Source organism: Phoca vitulina, unplaced genomic scaffold (genome assembly GCF_004348235.1).
Source record: "Phoca vitulina isolate PV1807 unplaced genomic scaffold, GSC_HSeal_1.0 scaffold9, whole genome shotgun sequence".
NCBI lineage: Eukaryota > Metazoa > Chordata > Mammalia > Carnivora > Phocidae > Phoca > Phoca vitulina.
Window position 1 is genome coordinate 31297518 of NW_022589712.1, and position 14272 is coordinate 31311789.

General features: G+C 41.3%; 1 protein-coding gene and 1 non-coding gene across 2 annotated transcripts; one reads left to right on the forward strand and one right to left on the reverse strand.

Annotated features, from left to right (window-relative positions):
• LOC116634284 (trace amine-associated receptor 9-like) lies at positions 1 to 6161 on the reverse strand. The gene is made up of 2 exons (XM_032407414.1): positions 5381 to 6161; positions 1 to 59 (listed from the first exon to the last, which is right to left on the reverse strand). Exons 1-2 carry the CDS (start codon positions 6159 to 6161, stop codon positions 1 to 3), a joined length of 840 nt encoding a protein of 279 aa, XP_032263305.1.
• Positions 6162 to 7868: 1707 nt separating this feature from the next.
• LOC116634807 lies at positions 7869 to 7997 on the forward strand. Its single transcript, XR_004300049.1, has one exon. It is a non-coding gene; the product is annotated as a small nucleolar RNA SNORA17 (small nucleolar RNA).
• The last annotated feature ends 6275 nt before the right edge of the window (positions 7998 to 14272 follow it).

Genomic DNA, 14272 nt, shown 5'->3' on the forward strand with positions numbered 1-14272 from the left:
TTAGAGTGTGTACAGTGAAAATGGAAGGAACTGAAGGTGCACCAACTTTAAGGTTATGCCTGCAAAAGAAAGAGTAGCCAGAAATAACAGATGGAAAAATGGGAAAAAGTGGACCCACTGACCCTATGGGATGAGAAAGGCTTATGAAGAAGGAAATATCAAGAGTGTCAAATGTTGACAATGGGTCAAGTTTAATAAAAGATGAAAATCGTTTGTTGGCATTAACATCATGGACAAGCATGACTCCACCTCTTCTGGTGGAATGGTGAAGACAGAGTCCAAACTGCAGTGGATTGAGAATGAGTGGGAATGGGTAAGGAAGGCAAGTGGGACCATGAGCAGTGACTGACATTTTAATAAGCCAACTGTAAAGAGGAAGAGAGAGACGTGTAGTAGTAGATAGCAGGGGACATGGACTCAGAGAACGTCCATGTTTCTATTCTTGTTTTGTTTTGATTTTATTTATTTTATTCTGAAGTACTTTATAAAGAAATGCTAATGAGAATATGAGACCAAAGGCTGAGCTCTGTTTGGAAAAGTTTTGCTGTCAAGCAGGAAAGCAAGAAAGCACAGATCTAGGCTGTGGGAGAGTCAGCTCAAGGTAGTAGAAATAAGGAATATTTCTTATAGCCAGGGGGCCATGAGCTGCTTTATATCCAGAAAGCAAAGTCTCCAAGTGTTACTGATTAGATGATGATATCTGTGTTCATTCACTAGGTAACCACTGGGCTGACTGGGGGTGTCCACAGACATGCATGGGGTGCCTGCCTCAGGATTATGCCATTCTAGTAGTTTCCTATTGCTGCTGTAACAAATTACCACAAGTTTAGTGGCGTAAAGCAATACGTATATATTATCTTAGAGTTCTAGAGGTTAGAAATTTGAAATAGTTCTCATGGACTACAGTCAAGGTGTTATTGGTGCTGTTTTCCTTCTGGAGGCTCTACAGGAGAATCTGCTTCCTGCCTTTTCCCACTTCCAGAGACCACCTGCATTCCTCGCTTGTAGTCTCTTCCTCCATCCATATAACCAACGAACAGCACAGGATTTTTTTTTTTTTTAAAGATTTTATTTATTTATTTGACAGAGAGAGAGATAGCGAGAGCAGGAACACAAGCAGGGGGAGTGGGAGAGGGAGAAGCAGGCTCCCCGCCGAGCAGGGAGCCCGATGTGGGACTCGATCCCAGGACCCTGGGATCATGACCTGAGCCGAAGGCAGACGCTTAACGACTGAGCCACCCAGGCGCCCGAACAGCACAGGATCTTAAAATCTCTCTCTGACTCTGACATTGACTCTCTCCCTTTCCTCCTTCACTTTTAATGACCCCTGTGATTACACTGGGCCCCCTGGATAATCCAGGATAATCTCTTCATCTCAAAATCCTTAATTTAACCACATCTGCAAAATCCCTTTTTGCCATGGAAGGTAATGTGGTTACATGTCTGGTGATTAGCACCTGGACATCATGGGAGGCGAAGAGAGGGGTCACTATTCTGCCCACCACAGGCATCAAACTACTTCTTCTGCTGAGGTCAAGTGTGAGCCCTGGATGATGGTGCCCACTCCTCCCGCCGCCTCTGTAAGGTGCCTCTCTCTAGGTTGCACACCCACTTGAATCTGTAAACTTGAAGGAAGAGCGGCCATTGTCCAGAAAGAAGCTGGAAAACAACGCCTCTAAATTCTTACCTCTTAAGGCCAAAAACCTTGCTCAAGTGAAAAAAAGAAAGATCAGAAAATATAGGAGTCAGATAAAACAGGTTTTTTTCTCTTCCGCATTTCCTTCCCCAATGAGATAAAGATTTCATGAGAAGGTTCAGCCAAAAAGGCTGAATTAGTTCCTTCATCAACTCTTGTGCTTCAAGTACATGGAGAGGGCAGGCATATAAAAATAGCGGGCTGGGGTGCGGGAAGTTGTAGGAATGTTCATAAAGGAAATCATCTTCTCTGCACTCAAGAAACAGGAAGACCAAATGTGAGCAGGGCTGACAAGGAGAACCTGGTGGTTTCCATGTCTGGAAGCAGTTGTGGAATCCAGGATTTTGACTCCTGTGAAAGGGTCTAGAAATGCTCCATGACACACAGAAGATAGTGCACAGATCACTGCTCGAAGTCCGGAGCTGGCATGAGCCTTCTCACTTCACGGCACACAAGCAAGGAAGTTGAAACAAGTGACTTTGCCCCAATTCCACCTAGAACTTTGGTTTTTAGAAAGCTGCTAGCATAGGGAGAAATAAGAACACAAACATAGATTCAGAACCAGGAACTGAGCTGAGCTGCCCAGTGACTGACTGCCTGGATCAGTCACATTTCCAATAAGACAGAAGAGCAGGAACCCAAAGCACTAGACCATGATTGTGTTTGGTGATCTTTAGGGCTGGATGGAGACAACTTCAACATTACCAAGCACTTAAAGTGTGTTTGGGTTAGGAGACAATAAAAGAGAAATAAATATGAAGCTAAACAAACCCACCTGTCTGAAATAAGAAAGCACAACAAAAATCCAAAGCCTGTGACAAAATATGACTCTAAAATACAGCCAATAAAATCAACAACTGAAACATGAAATATTCCGGATGAAGTTAATTTTATAGAACTGTTTGAGAAAGACAAGTGCAGCTTTTGGTGATGTTTCTATTCAAATCTTTTGCTCAAATGCACATGTCTTGACAGATGGTGATTGGGAGCTCTTGGAAGGAAGCTTGGAATCGGTTTCTAACAAGTACCTGCAGGGGATTCAGTGCTAATAACAGCAGATGACACTCTGGGAAACGTCACTTTCCTTCTCTTGTGTCTCCTATTAGAATATTCAATTCTATGCAAAATGCATAGTAGACTATAAATAAACATTTAGGGAGTTAGGATCTGGTAGACGATCTGCTTTATTTGCCTTTTCTCTTATTGTGTACTATCTTCTTTCTAAATCACTTCCTAATTCCAGTTCCTGCGACAAATTATGGCCAGAAATTGGTCAATACATAAGTGACAGTTTGCCCCTGTGAAAAGTTCAATCAGCAGTGCTGATTGTTGAGATAAACTCTACTGCCGGCCTCCTCAAACGATGAAGAGAGCAAGCCTTTGAATCACTATGGAATGTGTGGACACTGCCGTAACCAGAGCCTGTTTCCTTCTGGGAATTTATTCACACCTAAGTTGGAGTCTATGCTCCCTAATCTTTTTCACTTCATTATACATGATAACGCATTGCTACAGACTGGATATGTGTGTCCCCTCAAAATTTATGGGTTGAAACCTCATCTCCAATGTGATGCTATTTAGAGGTGGGGCCTTTAGGAGGTGATTATGTTGTGAGGGTGGAGCCCTCATGAATAAGATTGGTGCCCTTATAGAAGAGGTCCCAGAGAGATCCTTTGTCCTTGACTCCATGTGAACACACAGCAAAAAGAGTCGCTTATGAACCCGGAAGTGGGTCCTCACCAGACTTGAATCTGCAGGCACCTTGATCTTGGACTTCCCAACCTCCAGAACAGTGAGCAATAAATTCCTGTGGTTTATAAGACACCCAGCTACTGGTCATTTTAATAGCAGCCTGAGCTGACCAAGACACATATGTACTTCACAAGAGGGTAAACTGAGGTGATTTAGGATGTCAGTATAGCACTTCAACGAAAGGTAATTATTATAACTGAACAAGATGGCCTTAATGTTCCCCTCAATTTCAATAAACTCTAGGCATGCTTCTTCCTGACTCTAAGCCTCTGCCCTCCCTTTTCTTAGAGGATTTGCTTCAGAAAACTTGCAATTTTAAGTTCTTTCTCTGCCTCTTTGAGATATAAATCTTTTTAAAGTCTTCTTGCCGGCTTTATAACCCAGGACTGACTTCCAAGTAGCTGAGAGCCATCCCTTTGAAATGCAATCATCAAGGAAAATAGCACACCTATCTCTCAGGTTCTGTGGAAGGGTAGGTACCATATTTGAAGGTATGAAACTACTGCCTGTCATGAAAATATGGGAAAGTTTACTTCTCTTCTTCCTTGGAGCGGTGGCCTACCAGAGCAGGTTCTCATGATGATGGCAGGGCTTCCAGAGAGCAAGCAGAAACAAGAAGGCCTTCTTAAGGCCCACGCTTAGAACTGGCATACTGTCACTTCTGCTCTCACTTTGCCTCCTGAGGAGAGAACTTCAAAGTTACACAGCAAGGGGCATGAGGGAGGGGTTTCAAACCTTCCATCAACCACGCAAAATATTAAGGAGTAAGCCTTTCTCGGTGAGACATGGAAGCATAACCAGTGCTGGATGTTGCTCATTGTACTTGCTACCTATAGAAAGGGCAGCATCCTGTCAGACCGCTGGGACAAACATCAGCAGAGAATGAGTGAAGCTGCTTGTGTCGTGAGTCTACTGGCCACCGTGCGACCATCGGACTGCCCTGAACACTGAACGGATCAGTATCTCCAGGCATGCTTATGACCCATTTGAGCTCGCTGTCATGGGAAACTGGCTGGGAAGCTCTGCTTTATATAGCAGTCTGATGGCCCGTCAGATATGAAACAACATTTATAGTAAGTCTTACTTTGGTTTCCAACAAAAATATGTTGTCTATCTTGATATGATTTATTATCACTTTCAAAACAATATCCTTATTATTTACTGTGTCTTCGTGCAAACCCAGAGAGACATTGCTCAGATTCCCCTTAAAAGAATCTGGACCATCTGAGCATCTTACAAAAGATGACATTGATTCATTACCTTGGTGGTATTTACACTGATCTGGCAGGAGGAGCAAGGAGTACCTAGCACTCTACATACCTAGTACCTAGCCTTGGTAAGATACATGTTTCCTAGAAGTTTGGAGATGAGCCCTATGAAGAGTCAGGGACCCTCTACTTCATTAAAGCAGTCAGGAATGTCTCATCCCAAGTACAAGACAACTGACTATATCTTGTATCTTCTATGGCAAAAAAGGAAGCACAATACCTGGCAGACCTCTTCGGGATCCAAAAACAATGTATTCCACACTTAGGAATACTGCTCTTGTCCATACACTGAATAACAAAGAAGTCTGCTAGCTTTGTACGGGGCTTGGAGTACAGGTCTGGGCTGCAGTGTAATTGCCATGCAATTTAGTGACCTGGTGGTGCTAGAGGTCTTAATAATGGGAAAAAAATGCAGTTTAGATTTTATGGAAGGCTTCCGTGGGAGAAATATAATGCAGTCCTCTGGACTTCTGAAGCAAGACCATGCTATTTACAGTGGAGGATAAAACACCTTTTGAAAGATGGCTCTCTGACCCCAAATAGTGATTGAACACTTGACGATGTGATATCAAGGGATCATGTGTCTCTAACTGCCAATGATTATGTAGGTCCTCTTGGTTGGATCTTCAGTCATAAAGTTGGGTGAGTCCAGCAAATTCGATACCCAGTGTTTTCGCAGCTTTTCTCTCTCTCTTTGCTACGTGTTCCCGGTAACTCTCTGAAGAGGACCGAGCTTGGCTGGCTGAACTTTCTATCTCCCTAGCCTGATGTCTGGCTACCAAAAAGATCTTACCGTATATAAACACCATGGCGACAGTGGGTATAAAGAATAGAAGGAGACAAAGTAGAACCCAATTTTGATTCCGTGGCACCGGACAGCCTCCTACACAGGTGAGAGCAACTACTAAGTCCTTGATTCCTTCCTCATTGGCCCCAGTGTAAAAGATGCAAAAACTATATGTGACGGAAAAGAACAAAGAGAGAACAATGCAGATGCTTGACACCGAGACAGTAAACTTGGTGGGATAGGTCAGAGGATCAGTAACAGCAATGTATCCATCAATAGAGATACAGTACAAATGAAATAAAGAAGCAAAACAGAAGGAAGTATCGAAACATGTATGAAATTTACAGTAACTCTGTCCAAAGTACCAGCCGCTCTCCACAGACCTCACTGCGCTGAAGGGCATGACGGCCACTCCCACCAAGAAGTCCGTGCAGGCCAGGGATGCGATCAGAAAGTTTGTAGGTGTGTGCAGCTGCTGGAAATGAAGGACTGAAATCACCACCAAGAGGTTACCGAATACAGTCAGCACAGCTCCAAAGCCAAACACTGCATAGAGAATCACGCGGGGGCCCGGCGAGTAGGGAGTTTTGACACAGGATCCATTCACATTCTCAAAGCAGAGCTCCACCGCTGCAGGAGGGGAGAGACTGCTCACCATTGCCCTCTTGTTGGAGTTATTGCAAAATTGTCAAATTCCCCATGTCAGCAATTTAAAACAAGGAGATGTGAATTTCAAAAGCCTCTGGGAGGGGAAAAAAAGAAACCCCTCCAGTTAAAATGAAAACTAGTAACTTTTCCACCATTTTTTTTTTTTTTGCATATTAACTATAACCTCTTGATCTTTCTAAAAAGTATCCCCCAATTTTTAATATATCTAGAATGGGAACTTGTTGCAGAAAGTCATTAAAATTATAGTCAAATTTTGTACAACATAAATAACTGGCAATGCATTTCGTCCAATGATATATACACACATAAGATATTAGATTAATATTAGATTAATGTATATTAGAATGTAATTGGCTCATCACTAGACAATCCATTTTTGTGTTACTTTACCTTTGGATATCTCACCTGTAATCACCTGAGTTGAAAAATAATTGGGCTACCAAAGGTTGAGTTATATTTATGAAGTTATCTCCCCTGAGTGGCTACTTCAGCAGTAATGACAAACTGTTCTTCATTTTTTCAAGAAGGAAAAAATAAATTGCATCCCCTTCAAATTATGACCTCAAAATCCCTTGAGAATAGCATGTGAAGACCGAAGAAAGATTTACTCATAGTAGCTTGCCAAAGTTATTTGGGTAATACCGTTCTTCTATTGCTTATATTTTCAGAGTTTTGGGTGTTTCCCCCCACCCTTTTTTATTTACTCATGGTTTGGACAGCTTGAGACTTGGAGAACTCTCTTACAAAGTGATACTAATATAATTTGTGTGTAAGTATTTTCCAGGCTAATGGCCAATTTCAGGTGTCTAAAATCAATAAGATTGATTAAAATAAGCAAAAACTCCCCTAGGTCCTCACCTCCCCATTCCTAAAAAATAGTATAGTTTTAAACTTAGCACAAAGAAGTAGGTACCTTCTGGGTACACTGGAGGGGTATTTCTAGACTGATCATGAAAGGAATAGATTCATGCTAAATCACCCAAAGTTCAAATAGGGAAAAAATTTGTTTCTCTAGGTATTTGAGGGTTATTCTTCTTATCCTGAGACACACAATCTTTTTTTTTCTTCCATTTTTTTAAACTTAAATTCAATTAATTAACATAGTATTATTGGTTTCAGAGGTAGAGGTCAGTGATTCATCAGTCTTATATAACACCCAGTGCTCATTACATCAGGTGCCCTCCTTAGTGTCTATCACCCAGTTTCCCCATCCCCTTGCCTCCTTCCCCTCTAGCAACCCTCAGCTTGTTTCCTATGATTAAGAGTCTCTTATGGTTTGTCTCCCTCTCTGATTTCATCTTGTTTTATTTTTTTCCGCTCTTCCCCTATGATCCTCTGTTTTGTTTCTTAAATTCATCATACGAGTGAGATCATATAATTGTCTTTCTCTGATTGACCTATTTTGCTCAGCATAATACCCTCTACTTCCATCGATGTCATTACAAATGGCAAGATTTCATTTTTGTGATGGCTGAGTAGTTTTCCATTGTAGATATATACCACATCTTCTTTATCCATTCATCTGTCAATGGACATCCAGGCTCTTTCCGTACTTTGGCTATTGTGGACATTGCTGTTATAAACATTGGGGTGCAGGTGCTGAGATGCACAATCTTAAAACAGTTTGCAGATCTCACCAAACAATAGTTGAATAATTAATGTTTACTTTATTTAACCATGAAAAAGTATAATCTTAGCTGCCCCCAGAGGCGTTGCAGTGTGGCTGTGTGTCACATGTGCGTCATTCGGTGGCAGAGAGAAGAGAGGCTGATCTACGCCCAGTGTTCCAGCTCGTGAACGTCTGGGTGATTGATAGTCTGAAAAAAAAAAAGAGAAAAAAAAAAAAAAAAGTATAATCTTACATCTAATCTTAATCTCAATCTTTGAACTAGAGACTAGAGTACTTAGATTGTCATTTATCCCATACCATAGGTCTGACCTTTGTTGAAAGTGCAGAATCCTAGAAAAGCTATATGCATACACCTAGGTGTAGATACTCCCTAGGTAGTAGATTTCACTAGTCTGTACATTTTAAATGTTTGTGTGGGGGTAAGTGTGTGTGTGTGATGAATGTGTATACACCCATGGTATTTTCAGGATTTGCTATTCCGTGAATTTTAAATCAAATCATTTTTACTCTTATTTCCCAGTTTCATGCTTTACTTAGGCCTTCACTGGTTTGATGGCATAAATCTATGTCTCGTGTTTACTCTTGGGATCCCCCACATGGGTGCATCCATGCGCTCACAGGTCAGTCTACCCAATAAAATCACCATTTAATAAACCCTGTATTTTCTTCTTCTGCCTCAGCTCTCCTGATAAAGTCTACCACATCTCCTATTTTATTCCCAGTCTGACTTAAAGAACTTCACCCCTGCCACCATAGATGGTGCCCTGCCTGGAAGTCTCAGTGTCTATGTAAAGGATACTGTCTCCCCAACCTGGCGAACTCCTCACTTCATTGGTGCCCAAGTAATGCTGCTATTGCACAAAAAAACCTGAGCCCTTCCTCTGATCTTCATACTCGAGCTCCAGAATAGCAGACTCCAGTCTTACAGAACGTCTTAAAACGTGTCCTTCCCTAGAAGCAAAGACACTTGAGAAGTAATGAGCACTCCTAAGACCCACATCTTGGTGTTTAATACTTTTCACCAGTAAAATGAACTAGAGCTTCTCCAAGAAATGTTTCATCCAACCAATGGGACAAGAAAAGCACAGGAAGAAACTGGAATATATTTTTATATCAGAAACTAAGAGTTCTTTTTAAATGTTGACATTTTACAAGGACACTGTTGCTAACTTGAACAGACTCCCACTAGCCAAAAACTGGGATAATTTGAGTGCCAAAAATAATGAGAGAGAATAAAAGGTTATATAGTGGAGGGGGGAAATCCATGAGGCCATACTAATGATAGAAGATAGATAGATAGATAGATAGATAGATAGATAGATAGATAGATAGATAGACGATAGATAAAGGAGGGCTCTTCCTTACAGAATACCAAGCACAACTGATATTATATATGGGGAAAATGTTAAAGCTGGAACATCATAGTTTTGGAAGCATCACATTAATATTGATTAAAGCAAGAATTATCAATTGATGCTAAATCTTACAACAGGAGAGGGGAATTTTGATGAGAGTCAGGTATTTATATGGTATAAAATGCCATCTCCTAGAGATTGCTTATTAGCTGCAAAAGAAAAATATAGTAGCTATCCAGTGGAGAAATCAAGCCTTGACTGCGTATCAAATTAACATCATCTGTGGTTATCAAATTAACATGGCTACATATGCTTCTGGAGGGATGCCCTGAGTAGCACACAATAAAATGTGTATAGTATTCCAGCCAAGAATGCATAACCAGAATCTAATGAAGAAATTTCAGACAAACCCAAGCTGAGAAACATTCTATTTTTAAAAGGTGGAAAGGGGGAAGGTTATATTCTTCAAAAATATTTTTGTAATAGAAGACTGAAGAACCTTTCCAGAATAAAGGAGACAGAAGGGCAAGACAATCAAAAGAAATATGTGATCTTTGAATGGAATATATTACTGGGCCAGTTGACAAAATTGGAATATGAATGGTAGATGGTAAAAGTATTGAGTCAGTATTAAATTACTGAAATATTAGGGCTAAAGGGCCGTGACGTATACAACTTACTCTCAGATGGTTCAGAAAAAAAAATTACACGCACGCATTGATAAAGTTGGAGAAAAGAACAAATGTCAAAGCAAATAGAGCAAAAGTTTAATAGGTGAACCCAGGTAAACAGTACCTAAGTGTGGTTCGTACAACTTTGCACAGCTTTTCTGTGGGTTTAAAATGATTTCCAAATAAAAACTTTCTTTTGCAAAAAGCAATTTTGAAAATTTCGACCTTTAGTATCTTCATTTTTATTTTATTTATTTTTTATTTTTTTAAAGATTTTATTTATTTATTTGAGAGAGAGAGAATGAGCACAGGAAAGGGGTAGAAGGAGAGGGAGAAGCAGACTCCCCGCTGAGCAGGGAGCCCCACTGGGGGCTTGATACCATGGCCCCGGGATCATGACCTGAGCTGAAGGCAGACACTTAACCAACTGAGCCACCCAGGTGTCCTTCATGCTGGGCTCCTAAGGCAACCAGGCATAAAAGGAGGGTAGGGTATTTGCTGCTGCAGCAATCAGCCTCGGCTGTGCTGGGCAGTGAGCACAGTAGAGGATATGGCTGGAACCCTTGAACCAGTGGCAAATGTTAAAGGAATAACTTAGTCCAATAAAGATAGGATTTCTAAAGCCTCCATTTTCTCAGAAATGAAGCACCGCCACTGAGTAGAGAAACCTAACAAGCTAAGATCCTGGCTGAAGGCAAAGGAGGATGGAATCGGTGGTGGGAAAGAAATTAAAAACAAATGTCCACCACATCCCCGTGACCAATTGTAGAAAAAGGGACTGTTTCACTTAACCTAATTTACCCAGCTTCTCAGTTTTAAAATGTGTATTGTATAATTACTTTTTTCATTTCTTTTATCTCCCTCTATTTCACTACTTAAAATAAGGTGTATTAGTGGTGTTTAACTTTATCATTTAGTCTGAATGTTATTGACTATTGAGAGAGGATTGTATGTCATCCAGAAATCGTGAACTTGGAGCTGGGAGCAATAATTGAGAGGATTGAGTTGCCACTTGGGTAAGAGGTGAATGTGTGTTGGGTTATATAAGGAATATTACGAGAAGAGAAAAAGAAGCACTTTGAAATCTAAGTATGGGGAGAAGAGATTGTTGATTGTAGAGGTCATGTATTAATCTGAATGCTCAGTATTCAAATACTCTTCCTATTGTGAAGATACCAAGCAAGAGAAATCAAGACCCGTGTCAAAACCCTCTCCCTATACCACCAGCTGAAGTGTGTACGCACGTATCCACTCAGAACTTGGGTGGCCAGAATCTTCACAACAGCTGTGGTGGAGCCCGGAGAGTGGTGGTACTGTTGTCCTGGGTTCAATGTGGCAGAGGTCAGCTGAGAATGAAAGTTCCTGTGGTGGAATCTTCCTTTGCTTCCTCTCTGAACCTGGTTCTCCTGCCTTCCTGGAGATGTGGGCATCTACCCTAAACCTTTCTAATGAGCCAAATTTCTGCATGAACCATTTAGAAATGGATTCAATGTTATGAGTGAAAAAGAATGAGAATTCCAGGGTGATTCCTTGCTTGGGGGGCTACATAACCCAGTGGAGGACATAGTTTGGGTAGGAGGTGGGGCAGGGAGAGGATTTTCAGGTGGGACTTGTTGAAGCTGAGATGCCTATGGACAGTCAAACTGGGAACTGTCCAGTGGACAAATGGATAGATCCGTGTAGAAGCAAAAAACTAGAAAGTGTTTTGGAGGACTGTCATACTATTCAATCACTGAGAGAACTAACAGTGCTAAGGGAATGATCATTTATTACGAATCGACTATGTGTCAGGCATCTCCGAAGTGTCGCTATAACACAATAAAATTCCAAGTCCGTGAATGACTTTACTATTCCATGTTATGGCCTGAATAAAATTTTCCAAGATGCTGGATTTATTTTATGGAGCATAGAACATATTAGGTATAATAATGGTTCCGAAATTTCCGTTATTAGACTCTTTCTTGACCAAAATCTTACTGATACAATATTTCACATTGCATAGTTCAAATAATATTATAGGGTTTTTTTCCAACAATTTAATCTCCCTTTCTTGACTTATCAGTGTCAAACATACCTTCAGTTGGGATAGTTTCTTTGATTTTAAGAAGAAGCTGTTTTCTAAACACTATTTTCTTGGTTTTGAGAGAACTTAATTTATAATCTAGAAATCATATACTTAACAATAATATCATATCATGTCATATCATATCATATCATATATAATATATCATGCTTGAAAATAAGATCCCCAAAATAATAAGTAAAAGTATGAAGGGGAGGGGGCATATTAACTCATTATCTCTTGGCATGTCTTTCTTACTGAACTATTTCAAAGATAATGTCGCCATTCTGTTTTATGACTGTATTTTTATGATTCTGTATTTTTACCCATACTCTGCTGCCCCTTAGTGGTCACTCTGAACAATACTGGGCTGACCAAACAAAAGCTAAGTAGGTAAATGCCCAGAAGGGAAGTGTCTATTTAAAAATGAGCTCCTTCTCCCCACAAAATTAGCCCCCTTCCCCCAAAAACAAACCCCACACCAAACACTTTGAAAGCATGTCAGTTAGGTGGCTGTCTACTCTCTCCCTTCCAAGCCACCCCTCCATAGAAACAGAAAATTTTTTCGAACTTTGGTCTTCATTAAAATCACCTGAGGTTCTTGGGCGCCTGGGTGGCTCAGTTGGTTAAGCGACTGCCTTCGGCTCAGGTCATGATCCTGGAGTCCCTGGATCGAGTCCCTGGATCGAGTCCCTGGATCGAGTCCCGCATCGGGCTCCCTGCTCGGCAGGGAGCCTGCTTCTCCCTCTGACCCTCCCCCATCTCATGTGCTCTCATTCTCTCTGTCTCAAATAAATAAATAAAATCTTTAAAAAAAAAAAAAAAAATCACCTGAGGTTCTTAAGAACTCCAGGCTCTATACCCAGAAGTTCTCATCTCTAGCGCTGAAGTAAAACCTGAAATATGCTTTTTTTAACCAAGCATCCCATTTGATTCTGTCATTCTTCTACAGGCTCCTTTTTGAGAAACACTGCTCCAGGGGAGTTAGCACAGTTATCAAGGACAGAACTCTAAACTTAGGTCAGAAAATTCAGGTCTGGGACACCTGGGTGGCTCAGTCAGTTAAGTTTCTGCCTTTGGCTCAGGTCATCACCCCAGGTCCTGGGATCAAGTCCCGCATCCAGCTCCTTGCTCAGCAGGGTGCCTGCTTCTCCCTCTGCCTGCCGCTCCCCCTGCTTCTGCTCTCTCTCCTCTCTCTGGCAAATAAATAAATAAATAATCTTAAAAAAAAAAGAAAAAGAAACAAAGAAAATACAGTTCTGTTCATTCCACTCACACTTGCTGAGCACCTTCTAGTGCCAGTTATCTATGCTAAGTCCTAAGAATGCAGCTAAAAGCCACAATCCCTAGCCTGAACAAGTTCATAGTCTAGTTTGGGAGAGGCCAAGTAAACAGTGCTCTGAGATAAGAACTCTGGAAAGAGGGAAGAGGAGTACTCTGAGAGACGAGGAGGGGGTGGACCGGAGCACCCTATGGAGAGCCTGGTTGATGGCATTTACCAGGCGGAGAGTCTGAATTGAGTTAGTAAGGACAAGTGGCACTTCAGTTTCCCATTTCCGTGACCCTGCACACCTCTCCAGCCTCTCTGAGCTTCAGTTGGTCACTTGTGTAAGAAAAGGACAGGTTATATAAAAGGACAGGTTATATATATCCACGGATTTGTAACTGTGTGGCTGTTTCTGGTGCTTTTCACTTTTTATTGACAGCGAGCTTAAGTTTACAGTGTTTGCAGTGTTTGTGATAGGTAAGATAAAGGACCCCAAGATGTCCTTCACTGACTCCCCACAGATCCCCCCAGTGTTTTATGGTTCCCTTTATACATAGGATCCAGACGCCTTATGAAGAGCAGCTTGCTCTTCTTCCAACTAACACAGCTAAGATCCTCCCTGCTCACCAAATTTCCTTAATAACTTCACAATAATCTACCAAACAGAAAGCTGTAATGCATTTTTGTTTAGCCTTTTCATTGATCACGGAACTTCAGTTAAACCCAAGAAATGTTCCAACGGAAAATAGGATGAGACAGTGTGAGATGAAAGGAAATGGGATGAGCAGAGATAGAGTGAAGGGGTAAGGATAAGAAGACAAAGGAAAGGATGGTCATTCTCCCTCCTTCACAGCCCAGGACTGCAACCACCTCCTCTCGAGGTCCCTCCGAAAGCATGGTGTTTTTTCTTGCCCACAACTCCGGCAAGAATGGGAACTAACGCTCGCTAAGCACGAACCCTGTGTGAGGCACTCTCATACAAGCAGCTTTATGTTGTTCACTTATTTAATCAGCACAACTCTAGGAGGTAATATTATCTTTTCTACCTGGCATGGGAAAACTGAAATAGAGGCTTTGAGTAACTTCCCCGAATCCACAGAGTGGCAGTGGCAGAA